General features: G+C 45.4%; 1 protein-coding gene across 1 annotated transcript; it reads left to right on the top strand.

The window, feature by feature from the left end:
- The first annotated feature begins 1,106 nt into the window (after positions 1–1,106).
- Positions 1,107–14,822, top strand: LOC115137313 (oxysterol-binding protein 1-like). The gene is given in 21 exon segments (XM_029673568.2): positions 1,107–1,213; positions 2,341–2,519; positions 4,351–4,559; positions 4,951–5,119; positions 5,460–5,571; positions 5,821–6,019; positions 6,179–6,293; positions 6,523–6,580; positions 6,699–6,869; positions 7,472–7,717; positions 9,195–9,315; positions 9,400–9,503; positions 9,712–9,766; positions 9,769–9,991; positions 10,166–10,425; positions 11,315–11,356; positions 11,525–11,572; positions 12,200–12,232; positions 12,324–12,356; positions 12,465–12,503; positions 12,860–14,822. Coding segments are annotated over 20 exon segments (2,517 nt in total). The 5' UTR covers positions 1,107–1,213; positions 2,341–2,382; the 3' UTR covers positions 13,003–14,822.
- The last annotated feature ends 96 nt before the right edge of the window (positions 14,823–14,918 follow it).

Below are 14,918 nucleotides of genomic sequence, written 5' to 3'. Positions count from 1 at the left end.
AAAAAAAATAAAAAAATGGTGATACAAATGTATAATGCCTGTCAAACATCCTTTCTCTCAATGAAGTTTCTATGTGAGAATTGCCAGAACAATCTGAGATACCCCAAATAGTTTCTGCTTCTGCTGGTGTGCAACAATTGAGAAATATAAGAGTATTTTCCTTGACAAAGGTTTCTAACGAGGACTCATATTTATGTGTTTACACCCTTTGATGTTCAGCCTCTCTGCCCTTCCATGGATGTCTTAACAATAAATGGGCTATAACCAAAGGTGCAGGCAATGGCAGGGCATGTAGGCAGAGCAACAAAGGGACCAGTCTGGACATAATACTTGAGTGGCAGCTGGTAAGCGGTGTCCTGTTTTCACTGGACGTGCCCGGGACCTTGTCCCGGACCTGCTGTTTCGACCCTGCCACTCTCCCCCCACCTCGCTCTCTCTCTCCCGGACCTGATGTCTTGACCTCTGAATGCTCGGCCAACTGACATTTACTCATGAGGTGTTGAGCTGGGAGGAAGGGGGAGGTTTGGCTCCAAGTGCAAGAGTTGGCATGGCTCCAGCAGAATCCAACAGACACAGTACCTTACCAGCTGGAGATGGCTCCCAGGGTAGAGCAGATTCAGGTGAGACCCTAGTAGGACAGGAGGCCTAGGGCCTGACAAGTCAGGGGACTCATAGCCAGCTACTACTAAGGCCACAAACTGCTGGAGACTTGATGCCTAACTGGGCATGAGACATACAGTAGGGCCTAGAACTAGAACAGGACACTACGGGGTCAACTGAAGCTGGCGCTGCTAACAGACTGTGGACCCATGGCACAGACAAGTGTGACAGGTCAAGATACAGGGTGAGATGTTTTTCATCACCAATAAAATATCCGGATTGGGGTTATGGCAATCCGTAAAATTGTTTCCGTAAGGAATACACCCCCACCCACAGTGCTCCACCCAATGGCTGTATATGAAGGTTCTACCGGCGTTGAGAAATGTAAGTATTTTCCTTGACAAAGGTTTCTAACGAGGACTCTTATTTATGTGTTTACATTTTGAAGCGAAAGCACTTTGTCGTCTCTGGCGGCACACAGGTGGTACCAGTGGGCTAGTTCGTTTTGCATGGACCGGTGCCCGGTTGAGTGGATATTTCATTATAGACCAATGGAATGGTTTACAATGGGCACACCCCGCCCACGTAAAACGAACTTGCCCATCGATACAAGGTAGGTAGACATATTTGTAAAAAATATATATATATATAAAATAAAAAAAAGTAAACAAACTGAAATCAATTGTGTTCGTGACATTTAATGCTAAGGAGAAGACAACTTTGATTGGGAAAGGTTGTAGCTTGATAGCTACGTTTGCCATGTTACTCTCATTTTTTAAATGCAAAAATAAATGTCCAGTCTGATAGTCGGATGTTGAAGTTGTCAAGCCCAAGGAAATTGCGTCAGTTTTTCCTCGACATACTGATAAAGGTTGGTTGATTGTGTGGATCATTGATTAGCTATCTATACGAGCATAATATACGTGTATTTTTATTGCAAAACTTGAGATGATTAGCTGCTCAAGGCATCGACTCTCGGTCGACGGTCGCTAGCGTCGATGTGGATCCGCCTGTCATTGTCGTGAGTCCGGTGTGTGATGCTGCACTTCAGCGCCAGGCTGTGCTGTGTTGTTAGGCCGCTAGCGAGTTTGTGTTGATTTTGCACTGACAATGCTAAATGTGTAAAGTGTACAGTCATTGCAAATTGTGTAGTAGTAACGTTAGCTAGTATCCCTCTAGCTTTATGCCGACGTTTGGATGGTAACGTGATTGCTGTTATCGTCTTGCCCTCGACAAGACTGGTTATGCCGTTAACGTTAACTAGCTACTATAACTAGCTTAACTACCTGCTTAGCCTATCTTATCTAGCCCGAGTTTTGTAGGCTAGCCAGCAAGCTAAGTCTTGTTAATTAACATCACTAGCAGCAGTTGGTCTCCAACAACTTATCCAGCTTTAGCTAAGTTGCTGATATCACTTACTATAACAATTTACACAATATAAACTGTTAACCAAAGCGAGGTATTTGACAGATAGGCTAGTGTCACTGATGGGGAATCGGGTGTTGACTGCTGATTGGAGCCCAAAGGCCGGTAGATGGCGATGTCGAAACGACTCAATATCGCCGTCTACCTGCCTTTGGGTTATGCTGATTGTAGAAACTGTTCTGACTTTTTACACTGACATCTTACGTGGTAGACCTCTACGTATCCCAAGTGTGTATGGATTAGTTAGCTGGTAAATTATCCTGTAGATTTTCCACTGCCATTTTCAGGTTGTCTTACTGCTTTTCATGTCCCTAGGCCCCAATCTAATAGCCCACTGTGAAGGCTCAGGCTGTCATAATGTCGGAGCCCAAGGCACCCACCCCGACTCCGGCTGGAGACACATACAAAGGATGGCTATTCAAATGGACAAATTACATCAAGGGCTACCAGCGACGATGGTTCGTCTTGAGCAACGGTTTACTATCCTACTACAGGTAAGAATGGAGCGAGATGGGCTTGCATGACATAGTACCTCTTTGCACCTGCTGTAACAGATGAGACTAACAGTTACCAGACATCTTTGCTGCCCGCAATTCAGGGAGGTCCTGCTTGTGGGCATTCCTGCATCTGCCGGAACCCCTCTTTACACTTCTAATGGTCCATTATTAAGCTAGGACTCCGGTACATAGGTGGGAGGCAGGGTGCTCCTGTACAGTAGTTTGCGGTAATGCACCATAACATTGGACGCTGATAAACCCCACACAAGAAGAGGCGGGGGGCAACAATGTCAGTAGCTAGCTAGGACAATGGTAGACGTTTTCCTTCACCCCTGCCTGTCGGGCACTGTTTTCCTGCAGGGGAGGGCCGGTGTTCGGGAAGCGGGAGTGAAGGACACTGTTCTAGCTAGCTGGTTAGTTAACTAGCTAGGACTCCGGTGCACAGCATGCGGGATAAGTAGCTAGCTAGCACACCAGCAGACAGTGTATTTCACCCCTGCCTGTTGGGCACTGCTGTCCAGCAATTCTGTTAACAACGGCAAGGGAAAGTGTTTGGCAGGTGGGAGTGAAGGAAACTGTGCTAGCTAGTTTGTTAGCGAGGAGGACTAACTAAGCGGTTATATTATAGCTGTGATTTGCTCTGTGTCGTTCCCATTTCTCCTGCCCTACAAGATGAATACAACTTGCTCTCCTTTATATGCCTATCATGAGGTTTGACTATGGAGCACGGTATCATAAAGAAATTGAAGCTAGAGGTCATTATGGATTCCCTGTGTAACTCTTTGCCATTTAATGGTGTCACAATATTCCATGACTCGTCTCTGTTCTGCTTGCAACAAAGGGGTGTGTCCGAATACTTATTGTGTTTTCAGCCCTGTGGGGGAGTCATCGTGTCTTCACTGGGCTGTGTAATATGAGTTGTGTTTGTTTAGTGATGTAGCTGTGTACCATTCACCTCCCACTCCAAGCACGCTGTGTGTGTGTGTTGTGTTAACAGTACTGTTTGCCTAACAATTTAGAGTCAGGTGATAAGCACGTCCAACAATTCACACACTTCATGTTCCTATCTCTGAGTCTTTTTCCAAGTAAGGTTGTTTTCTCTCGAAGAACTTGCCAAGAGTGCATTTAGCGAGACATTTGTACATAGGTTTTTGCAATCATGCAAAATTGTGAAACCAGATGGTGCAATATGAAATGTTTTTTCAACACTAGGCTGTATTGCCTCTGAGATAGCATAGCTGTATTAGACAGATTCCTTTGTTCCATATGAACAAATTAGTTAGGCAACAATAGCCAATAGTCCACACTGGTCTATCAGTCAGCTGGTTTTTATTGCCACGCTTCTGAGTATTGGGTCCACCCTCCTCTTTGCTTGTGTGATCATAATGGTTCCTGGTTAAACTGGCTGTAATTAGAGACCTTTACTAAATGTAATGTACAATAAAACATTAATGTGGAAGAGAGAATATTGTTGTCCAAAATTAGGTTACTCAATCTTGCTCCAACTAGCCTAAAGCTGCCTCAGTCTGAACATATTCTCTAGCCTCTTTCCCTCTTTCTGGAGTTTGCAGAAGAAAAGAAACCAGGTAGGCGTAGTTAAAGTGATGTCTTTATCTTGGCTTCCAGTAGGCTTAGAGAGGCTTCTGCCATATTGCTTCCTATATGGTTCCTTCAGATGAGTAAACACTGAAGCGAACCAGGTTAGGGGGCTAGAAGTTGTTTTCGGACCAGCCGTACAAGCAGGAGTTGTAGCTGGTTACCGAGTTGACTTTTTCAGGAGTTGACCCTAGTTTAATCCACTCCACTTTCTCGCTCTGTTTCTCCCCAGGACCCAGGCGGAGATGGGCCACACGTGCCGGGGCACCATCAACCTGGCCACGGCCAACATCGCGGTGGAGGACTCGTGCAACTTTGTCATCTCCAACGGCGGGGCACAGACCTACCACCTGAAGGCCAGCTCTGAGGTGGAGCGGCAGCGCTGGATCACCGCCCTGGAGCTGGCCAAGGCCAAGGCTGTCCGTAATCAGGCCGAGTCTGGTGAGGGAGGGATTTGTCTGTGTAGAACAGTCTTTAATGGGTACAGAGAGAGGGTAAGGGAAGGAGGGTGTCTGAGTGGAGTGTATACTGCATGTGTTCCTTTGAGAGAGAGAGAGAGAACATGTTTTAATTCTCAAGAATTACAATTTACTGTATAACCCCCAATTAGTGAGGGGGTGGGGCTATCATTCTGACATAATCTATATATTTGTTCTTCATATACAGTACCAGTCAAAAGTTTGGACACCTACTCATTCCAGGGTTTTTCTTTCTTTTTTTTACTGTTTTCTACATTGTAGATAACACATGGGATCATGTAGTAACCAAAAAAGTGTTAAACAAATCAAAATATATTTGAGATTCTTCTCCTCTTTCGCCTCTTCTTCTCCAGATGACTCTGGTGATGAGTGTCCGACGTCACCCCCTACCTCGGGACAGGGCGGAGGGGCACGTAACTCTAACTCAGAGGTACAGTCCACACTGCGCACGCTGGGCAGCAAGGTGGAAGACCTGAGCACCTGCAACGACCTCATCGCCAAGCACGGCTCTGCCCTCCAAAGGTCAGGGGTCAACCCACCACTCTCACAAACCTTACAATCAACAACTGGTTGATTCCCCCGTGTATAGACACACCAATATTAATAGAGCAAGATAACTTTGCTCACATCCATAGAACACATCAATGGATGCAAAAAGCTATTGCTGGGTTCTATCCTTACAAGCACATAGTAACTGGTTGACCAGGTAAGGGCTAAGATTTTTTTATGGACCAGATATTTTTCTTGTTTGCAGAGTAGTCTGAGTGAATAAACAAATGACATGTACTACATACAAAAGGGATGGGCTGAGGGGGATGCGTTGAAGGGACTGGCTGACTCCTTGGCTGTGCCCCTGTCCTAGGTCCCTGTCAGAGCTGGAGGGGGTGCGTCTGGGAGGCGACACGGATGGCAAGTTCCGGCAGGTGACGGAGAGAGCCACATTGTTCCGCATCACCTCCAACGCTATGATCAACGTACGTGTTGTTGTTGGTGTTATTGTTTTTTACAGTGTGCAGAGGAAACTGGTTTACGAAGCGATTGTTCATAGAATACAGTGAAGGTCTAATAGTGCAGTCTAGCTGAAGCCCACAGTACGAGCCATCTGTTTCTTGAGTGTCACACAAACATTTACAAGGCTTTGTGGTGTTGTATGAATGTTCTTAAAGCGTTTCTTTGAGATTTCCCTGACATTCCTCTTGTTTCCCTAACATTTCTCTCCCCAGGCATGCAGAGACTTCTTAGCGCTGGCCCAGGCCCACAGTAAGCGGTGGCAGAAAGCCCTGCATTCGGAGCGGGACCAGAGGATAAGGCTGGAGGAAACATTGGAGCAGCTTGCCAAGCAGCACAACCACCTGGAGAGGGCCTTCAGAGGGGCCACCGTACTGCCCCTCTCCCAGAGCAACCCTGCCCTGAACAGCAAGAGTAAGGCATCACCTCTGACCCCGAACAAACTGTTACATTAACTCCTTGACCCCTGACCTTTAACCCCCCTAACTCCAAACGGACTGTTAGCCTGCTAGTTAAGTCAACCAGTGAATCTACAACACACTGTCATTCATAATATTTCATTTTCTCCCTCAGGTTTGGGCTCAGCAAAGGGAGACGCAAGCGACGAGGATGATGAAAACGAGTTCTTTGACGCTATGGAGGACCCGGCAGGGTTCATCACTGTACCGGCCGACCCCAAGTATCATAGGTCAGCACGCCTCTACCTCTTTTTTTTAAAACACTTTTTTTATTCTTTAAAAAAATGTTGTATATGTATGTTTTACAGTTTTCTTTTCTCGCTCTCTCTCTCTCTCTCTCTCTCTCTCTCTCTCTCTACAAATGTCATTTTATGAGGAATAAACTGAGCTTTTAGAAGGAAAACTGTAATTGGTAAATGCACTTCTTTCTTTCTATCTGTTTCTTTCTCCTCCACTCAGAAGGTCAGGAAGTAACATCAGTGGTCTCAGTGCTGAGACTGGAATCGATGACCAATCGGTGAGTCTGTCACTGTTTTGAAATTTGAAATATTTGTTTAATTACTTGCTTTACAGTGCATAGGATGTCCCTTGAAATAAAACGTATGTGTTCTGCCCTCTTCATTGGCCACCCACAGCTTTGTGACGAGCAGTCGTTGGGGTCCAATCCGGAGTCGCCCCAGTCCCTGGAGGTGGAGCCAGTGAGGAAGAGGCGGACCAAAATCCCAGACAAGCCCAACTATTCGCTGAACCTCTGGAGCATCATGAAGAACTGCATTGGCAAAGAGCTCTCCAAGATCCCCATGCCTGTAAGAAACACACGTGTGTGACTATAGACTATTGCAGCACACCCTAACCATTGCTTTTAGCTCTGTGCATTGTATTGAAGAAGGGCAGAAGGGAGGGAACAACTTTCTGGAATGAAATGGGATCTACAGGTAAGTGCCAAAATAAAGGAAACACTACATGAGTAAGTGAGGAATAGAGTACATTGAAAGCAGGTGCTTCCACACAGGATGGTTCCTGAATATATTAAGCAATTAACATCCCATCGTGCTTAGGGTCATGTATAAAAATGGCCAGTTTCCCAAGTATTTTGGCTACCACGGCTAGAAAAAGAGGTCTGTGACTTTGAAAGAGGGGTCTCGAAGGAGCATATGGGGTTTTAAAGTGTGTGTGTCTCAGACACCAGATCTCTACCCAAATGAACATTTATGAGAAATTCTGGAGAGGTGCCTGAGACAGCATTTTCCACCAAATTGTGGAACAATGGGGTCGCATCCCTCCAATAGAGTCCCAGACACTTTGTCAGTGTTTCCTTTATTTTGGCAGTTACCCGCATTTTTCCTCAACCCTTTCCATTTCTAAGTTTCCTTTCGTCCTCGCCCCCCTTTCTCCCCATTTATCTCAGGTGAACTTCAACGAGCCCATCTCCATGCTGCAGCGTCTATCCGAGGACTTGGAGTACTACGAGCTCCTGGACAAGGCGGCTAAATGCCAGAGCTCTCTGGAGCAGCTGTGCTACGTGGCTGCCTTCACCGTATCATCCTACTCCACTACGGTCCACCGTACAGGGAAACCCTTCAACCCCCTACTGGGGGAGACCTACGAACTGGACCGGCTGAGGGAGAGCGGCTACCGTTCACTGTGTGAACAGGTAAAGGTGGGGGGGAATGACTGGTTGGGAGAGAGGGGAATTGGAAAAACAGAGGGGGGGGGGGTGATGGCTACAAATTAAAATAGTGAGGGGCTAAGTGCGGGAGGGGGCAGAGAGAGAGTAGGAGAGAAGATTTGCATCTACAGTGGTTGTATGTTTAAAACCAATACACATTCAATTAACCACAAGTTGACATCACAACAATCTGATTATATCAATCCGGTTTATTACGAGTTGCAACAAGGAGACCCCTCTAGAACAAAAGCAGAGAAGGCCCTTAAATATGAATCCCACAGCATTAAATGTTCTGTAAACACCAGCCCGAGATGCTTGCAGGAAGTGCCAGCAACAGCTGCTACAGTGACACAGTTACATTATCTCTGTCCTCGAGTCGAGCCTGGCGTCAAACATTAACCATAACATTTGATACCGTCAGTTTTAACAGGTCAAAGGTAGAACATCAGTACTTGGTTACAACAGACAATTATAGACTTAACAAGTGACGACAACTTCATTAGATACAACGTTACATGGTTGGCTCCTGTTCCCCTTCCCCAAGGGAATGCATCTGTCTGCTTCCCCCCCCCCCCCCGCACATACAGTCATGTTTATTACATATCAGTCCCATGTCGACAGTAAATCAAATACAGGAAAATAATTTCCCATTACAATTCCTACAGTATGTTTACAGAGAGGGCATCTATGGGTAGTGGTACCTCTATAAACTGTCAGGAGATCCAGCGCTGTCCATCACCTGTGGTGCTGTAACACGTTCCCTTCTGCTGTATCACGTTCCAATAGTCCGCCACGTAATACCCATAAAACCGCGGAAATGGTTCCAGTGGTTTTTCCGCCATTCATTTTTCACATTGTGAATTTTACAGAATTTTTTAAACATTTATTAACTGTGTAGGCTTACCTTGGCGTGATGTTTTGATAGCCGTGAGTTTTATCAATAGATTTGCCTCAATTGATTCCCCAAATGCTATGCTTGTTATTGGTGAAGTTACCGTGTCCGAGAGATTTGTGTGGTTATCAAAACGTCACGCCTACACGAAACACAACCCTTATATTAAGTAGTTCTAAAATCCCAGATTGAAAAATTAATGGTGAAAAAAAAAAAAAAAAACGATTGGAACCATTTCTGGGTTTTATGATTCATACTGTGGTACTCAATTCTCTGGAGGATTACTGAGAGGGAAAACACCCCCTAGTGGCAGCTGTGGGAAACAACAGCTCTCTTTACTCCCACATGTATGAAACTAAGTTAGATAAATTGTTTAAATATGTTGTTTTATCCCAGCACAACCATATCACACTCAATAAATTGGCTAATCATCAAGCCATTGATTAGTGGATTTGGGTGTTTTAGTGCACAGTTAAAAAGAAACCTGTGGTTCCCCAGGACCGGGTTTGCAAAACACTGTGCTAAGTGACTCAATTGTAATATTGCCCTAACCAATCCTCCTTCATCCAGGTGAGTCACCACCCGCCTGCAGCTGCTCATCATGCCATCTCAGAGAGAGGCTGGACCCTCCGACAGGAGATCTCCCTCGCCAGCAAGTTCAGGGGAAAATACCTCTCCATCATGCCTCTGGGTAAGGCGGTGTGTGAGGGCTGCCAGACAAATGTCTCCATCAACGCAAATGTGGTGTAATCTATGGTGTAATCGTCTTCCACAGGCTCTATCCAATGTGTGTTTGAGAAGAGCAACAATCACTACTCGTGGAAGAAAGTAACTACAACAGTACACAACATCATTGTGGGCAAATTGTGGATCGACCAGGTAAGAAATATTTCACACATGATGGCTATTTCTGTTATAGTGACATTATCACGCCACAATTTTTTGGCATAGACCAACGCAGCACCTACTATGGACGTTAGGAGATTTTAGACCAATTCCAAGCATAAAAAAAAAACCATTCAAGATTTATTTAGGTGAACGACACATTTTTAAAAAATTCCATTCTCGCTCTCTCTGGTTTTCTCAGTCGGGAGAGATAGACGTGGTGAACCACCGGACCGGCGACTGCTGCCATCTCAAGTTCGCCCGTACAGCTACTTCTCCAGAGACGTGGCCAGGAAGGTGACTGGTGTGGTGACCGACAAGGAGGGTAAGGCCCACTATGTGCTGTCAGGGACGTGGGATGAGAAGATGGAGTTCTCCAGGGTGATGCAGAGCAATAAGGGAGAGAACGGAACCGAGGGCAAACAGAAGACCGTCTACCAGACTCTCAAAGCCAAGGAGCTCTGGAAGAAGAACCCACTACCGTGAGTAGAGTGTGTGTGGGGGGGGGGGGGCTGATGAGGTGCTGTCAAAGAACATGGCTTTTTCAATCATCTCACCTGTGTTTGGCATCTCTCTCCCATTGCTCTGTCCCTTCCACTTCCTCCTCCATTCTCTCTCCCCTCATTTCCCATCCTCTCTCTTTCCCCCATCTGCAGCGAGGGAGCGGAGACTATGTACTACTTCTCGTCGCTGGCGCTGACGCTCAACGAGTCCGAGGAGGGCGTGGCGCCCACCGACAGCCGGCGACGGCCCGACCAGCAGCTGATGGAGGCGGGCCGGTGGGACGAGGCCAACGCCGAGAAGCAGCGGCTGGAGGAGAAGCAGAGGAGCGTCCGCCGCGAGAGGGAGAGAGAGGCCCAGCGTGCAGCCAACCTGCCCGAGGAGGGGGCAGAAGGGGTGGAGGTAGCGGAGGACGGTAAGGAAGAGGGAGGGGGCGAGGGAAGGAGGTGCAAGAAGGGCTACATCCCAATAATCTCTCCTTCCTCCCAGTGTCCACTTTTTGACTTTCCTATACTTATTTGAAAGGAAATGACTGGTATGAGAAACAAGGTGGAGACACCCACTGACCCATGCCTCACCAATCCAATATTTGAAGTACTTAACAAGTGCATACTTCAAATCAAACTTCATTTCACTTCACGTGAAATGCTTACTTACAAGTCCTTAACCAACAGTGCAGTTCAAGAAAGGTTAAGAAAATATTTACCAAATAGACTAAATTGAAAAATAATAATCAAAAGTAACACAATAACGAGGCTATGTACAGGGTTTACCGGTACCGAGTCAGTGTGCAGGGGTACAGGTTGGTTGAGGTCATTTTTACATGTAGGCAGGGGTGAAATGACTATGCGTAGATAATAAACAGCGAGTCACTGCAGTGTACAAAAGGGAGGGGTCAATGTAAATAGTCCGGTAGCGATTTTATGAATTGTTCAGCTGTCTTATGGCTTGGGGGTAGAAGCTGTTGAGGAGCCTTTTGGTCCTAGACTTGGCGCTCCGGTACCGCTGAGGATATTATTGGGACATGCCCAAGATCCAGTGCTTGTGAGTAAGGAAGTACTCCCCGTTAAGTTGAACGAGGAGTCTGGTCTCTTTGGCTTCCTATTGTAGCTAGAGAGGGAGGACACAGAGATGGAGGCAGGTTTGAGGAAAGACCAAGTGAGTGTCGTCCCAGAGCTGTCTGTGTTCATAGTCTGCCTGTCTGTCCCTTTATCCTCGTGTGTGTGTGTGTGTGTGTGTGTGTGTGTATATATATATATCTATCGGTCTGTCTTTCACACATGTCTGTCTCTCTGTCCCCCAAGCTGTCATTGAGGACTCTTTCATCACTGACTCGCCTTTGAAAAGCAAGTACTCCTCCTCTTCCCCCTATTGTTTCACTTTACTCTCTCACACACACACCCAATCCGTTCCACTTTTCACAAGGTAGGTGTATTTTAATACCTCTGATGATCCATCACCTCATCATATTCCGCTTTCTTTATTCATCCATCCTTGGTTTGTGCTGTGTTCAGCCGATGCAGTGGAGATTGGTACGGAAGCGAGCCAGGCTTCGGACGAAAGCAAGTACCACTAACTTTCCTCCCTCCATCGCTATGTCCTTATAGCATTCCCTCGTTTTCTCCACACTTTCACTCTTATTCCCTCTCCTTCTGACACGTGATCCTTCTAGCACTTTCCGTTTAGTGTGTATATGTAGACAAATGGTAGCTAGCTTTCTTGTGATGCAAATATGCTAGTTAATCAATACCAGGGTCGTGTTCATTAGTGCACACTAGCAAAACGTTTTGCAACTTTAAACAAGTTTCTTATTTGACAAGTTCAGGTAGTCCCTTTCCTGTTTCGGGATGTTTTTCTACCTAAGGTGTCTAGTGAATACGACCCAGATTTCCAGGCTATGCCTAGAAACGGCTTATTCTTGTGCTGTGAAATGCACATTTTGAAATCTAGTATTAAACTGTGGAATGTTTGAAGAAAACTATTTTTTGATATGCGGCAATGTCCTGTGGTAGGAAACCGCTCTGTAGCGCAGTAAAAGCAGGCTAGCTTTAATTTTCCACACCAGTAAGTATCATCGTATATTAAATAGATTTAATTGGTTAGGTTGTAGGTATACTTTTTTTTTTTTTTTCCCACTTTTCATTTCTTTCCTTTCTGTCAATTATTCATGTTCCTCTCTCCCCCTTCAGCGGACCCCGACGATTCTCCACCTCACACTCCAAGCAAGTAGCCCTCTACTCTCTTCCTCTCTATATCACTGTCTATTTCTATCCACACCCTCACATACTCATCTGACAGTCTTCCCTTTTGCAGCCTCACGTGGTCCGCCCCTCTCAGAGTATCAAAGCAAGTATTCACCGTTCGGGACACACATACACACACACCATGATTTCATTCTCACACCTTTTTTTTATATCATACCTCATATCTTTCCATCTTGCCCCCCTCCCCCAGTTGATGACATGGAAGGTCATTATGGAGCTGCGGTCAAAAGCAAGTAACACCAGTGTTGTTCGCTCTCTCTCTCCTTTCTCTGTTATTTGTCTATAGTTTGTGTCTCCTTCCTCTTAGATGCTCTAGTAGTTGCAGGTTGAGAAATACTACTTCCCAAAGTCTTACGGCGTTCGTATGTGTGAAGTCTTGTAAGCACTAGACATGACAACTCTGGTAACTATTGTAGCTAGACACCACCATACTGCTGCAATGTTGTCCTTGTCATCCTGACCTCATCCTTTTAATTGTTTTTGATGCAGAAGTCCCTTTCCCAAGCTTCCATGGCTGGTCCTCAACATCCTATGATTCTTTCAATCGGTTAAATGTCTTTCTTTTTCTCTTGTTATTTTCGTCAGGCGTCCACCAGGACAACTATGAGGCGATGTGGTTCGAGCGGACTGAGGACGTCATCACGGGAGAGTCCATGCACGTCTACAAGGGGGGCTACTGGGAGGCGAAGGACCACGGCAACTGGGACATGTGCCCAGATATATATTGAGCCCCCCCGATCAGCGAATTGTACTAACCCAGGCATTTGGAACAAGCCACCCTTTTTCCCCCAATTGAAGAAGGGACAAACTGGGTATCGACCCTGTTTAACCCCAACCCTCCCTCTTTCAGGATAGATTTTGGGTTGTAATGCCCCTTACCTCTCCCCTATCACTCTCTGTGGGGACGGTGTGATCCTGTATGACAATGCAACCAGGCAGGGGGAAAGACCTGCCTTCATCTTCCGTGTAGGGTCAAGTTGCCCCTAGATGCTGATCTGGGGTCAGTTTTGCATTTCCCTGGCTAATGTTTAAGGTCAGGATTGGGGGGGCCGAGCTGATCCTAGATCTGTAGCTAGGGAAAATGTCACCCCTGAAGCTTCATCTTCACTACAATGATTAGATATCTCCCTTTAGAGCCACTGCCACTGGCTAGACCTCTGTGTCTTCTGTTTCTTCCTTTGCTGCTCTCTTTCTCACCCACTCCATCTCTTGCTATGTTAGTCTGTGGAAAAGACTGGGGGCAGATAGATTCTAGCGATTTAACAATATCAAACACTAACTCTACCTTGCTCCTCTTCCAAAGGATATGGACTAAATGCAAATGGACATGAACAGTTTGTGTGAGAGTATATGTCTGTGTGTGTGAAGAGGGGGGTTATAATAGCAATGGGTTGGTGCTTATGTCTGCTTTGAGGCTGCCAGATTTTCAAAGCTTCACAAATGCTGTTTGAGAGGTGTTTTTTTTTTTGAGAGAGAAAGGGGGTGAGCAACAAATGCAGGAGCCCACGTGTGTGAACCCAGTGACATCACATTAGCTCCTCTGCTGTGGCTATTTGGGCTTGGAGCCTGTTATCCCTCTCGAAGCAGCGGAATCGGCTAAATGAAGGATGTATCGTCATAAAATACTATTTAAAACAGTTCCTACGTCCTACATCCCAAAGATGACTTCCACCTCTTCAACAGCAAAACAATCTAGCGTAGCCTTATTTTTTTTTATTAGGGTTAGTGTATGAAGCAGACTCAACCATAACATATTGGAATAGTGGCCTAGTAATTTAATGTCCAAAATGGCACCCTATTCCCTATAAAGGGCACTTCTTTTGACCAGGCCCTGGTCAAAAGTAGTGCACTATAAATGAATAGGGATGCATCAGTAGATTACTCGTAATCTACTCTAGTTGAAGTGTGTGTGCACTAGTACAGAATGTGAGCTTGAGTGTGAGGTCCAAAAATAAGATAAATCACATTTTATTTTCAAGTGTACTTACAAAATGTTTTTGAGACCGAGGAAAAAACCGACACAGAACATTGCTAATATTTGTGTATATATATAAGTAATAATTAGTGCTATTAATAATATTGATTAGTTAGATCTAAGTATGGTGATTTGTATTTAAGGTCAGAGAGAACTCCCATTTGTTTCTGTAAAATAGAACATGACTGTTTCTCCTAGAACTGGATTGTCCTCCATTAATTGTAAGTCAACTGTAACTAGTTTCATTACTTTTCTCCTACTCCCTGGCCCTGTACACACACGTTGTACAATACATTTGATCCAGTTACACTGCTGTGAAGACACCACAATAGTTGTAAAAAGAAAAATATCAGCATCAAACCATTGTCAGGTGTTGTACAACTAGTTTACTGGACCTGTCTTGAGTTGAATGTCCATTGTATTGTTCTTTCACTGTCTTTCCATTCATCTTCCCTCCATTTGTTGTAGTTCCCCATCTTTTTAAGCTCATTCATTCTCTTATGGATCTTGGTCAGGGCACTGAGTATAACAGCATCACAGGGTGATGTAATAAAGCCTGACTGGAGAAGTGCACACTTGCTTTAGTGTCATTATTCATTTAATGCAACACACTAAAGTGGGCAAAAAGCTTGCAATGGTGATCTAGTGAACCACTAAGAAAAAAAAAGG

This window comes from Oncorhynchus nerka, linkage group LG11 (genome assembly GCF_034236695.1).
Source record: "Oncorhynchus nerka isolate Pitt River linkage group LG11, Oner_Uvic_2.0, whole genome shotgun sequence".
Classification (NCBI taxonomy): domain Eukaryota; kingdom Metazoa; phylum Chordata; class Actinopteri; order Salmoniformes; family Salmonidae; genus Oncorhynchus; species Oncorhynchus nerka.
This window is presented reverse-complemented; position numbering and strand designations above follow the sequence as displayed.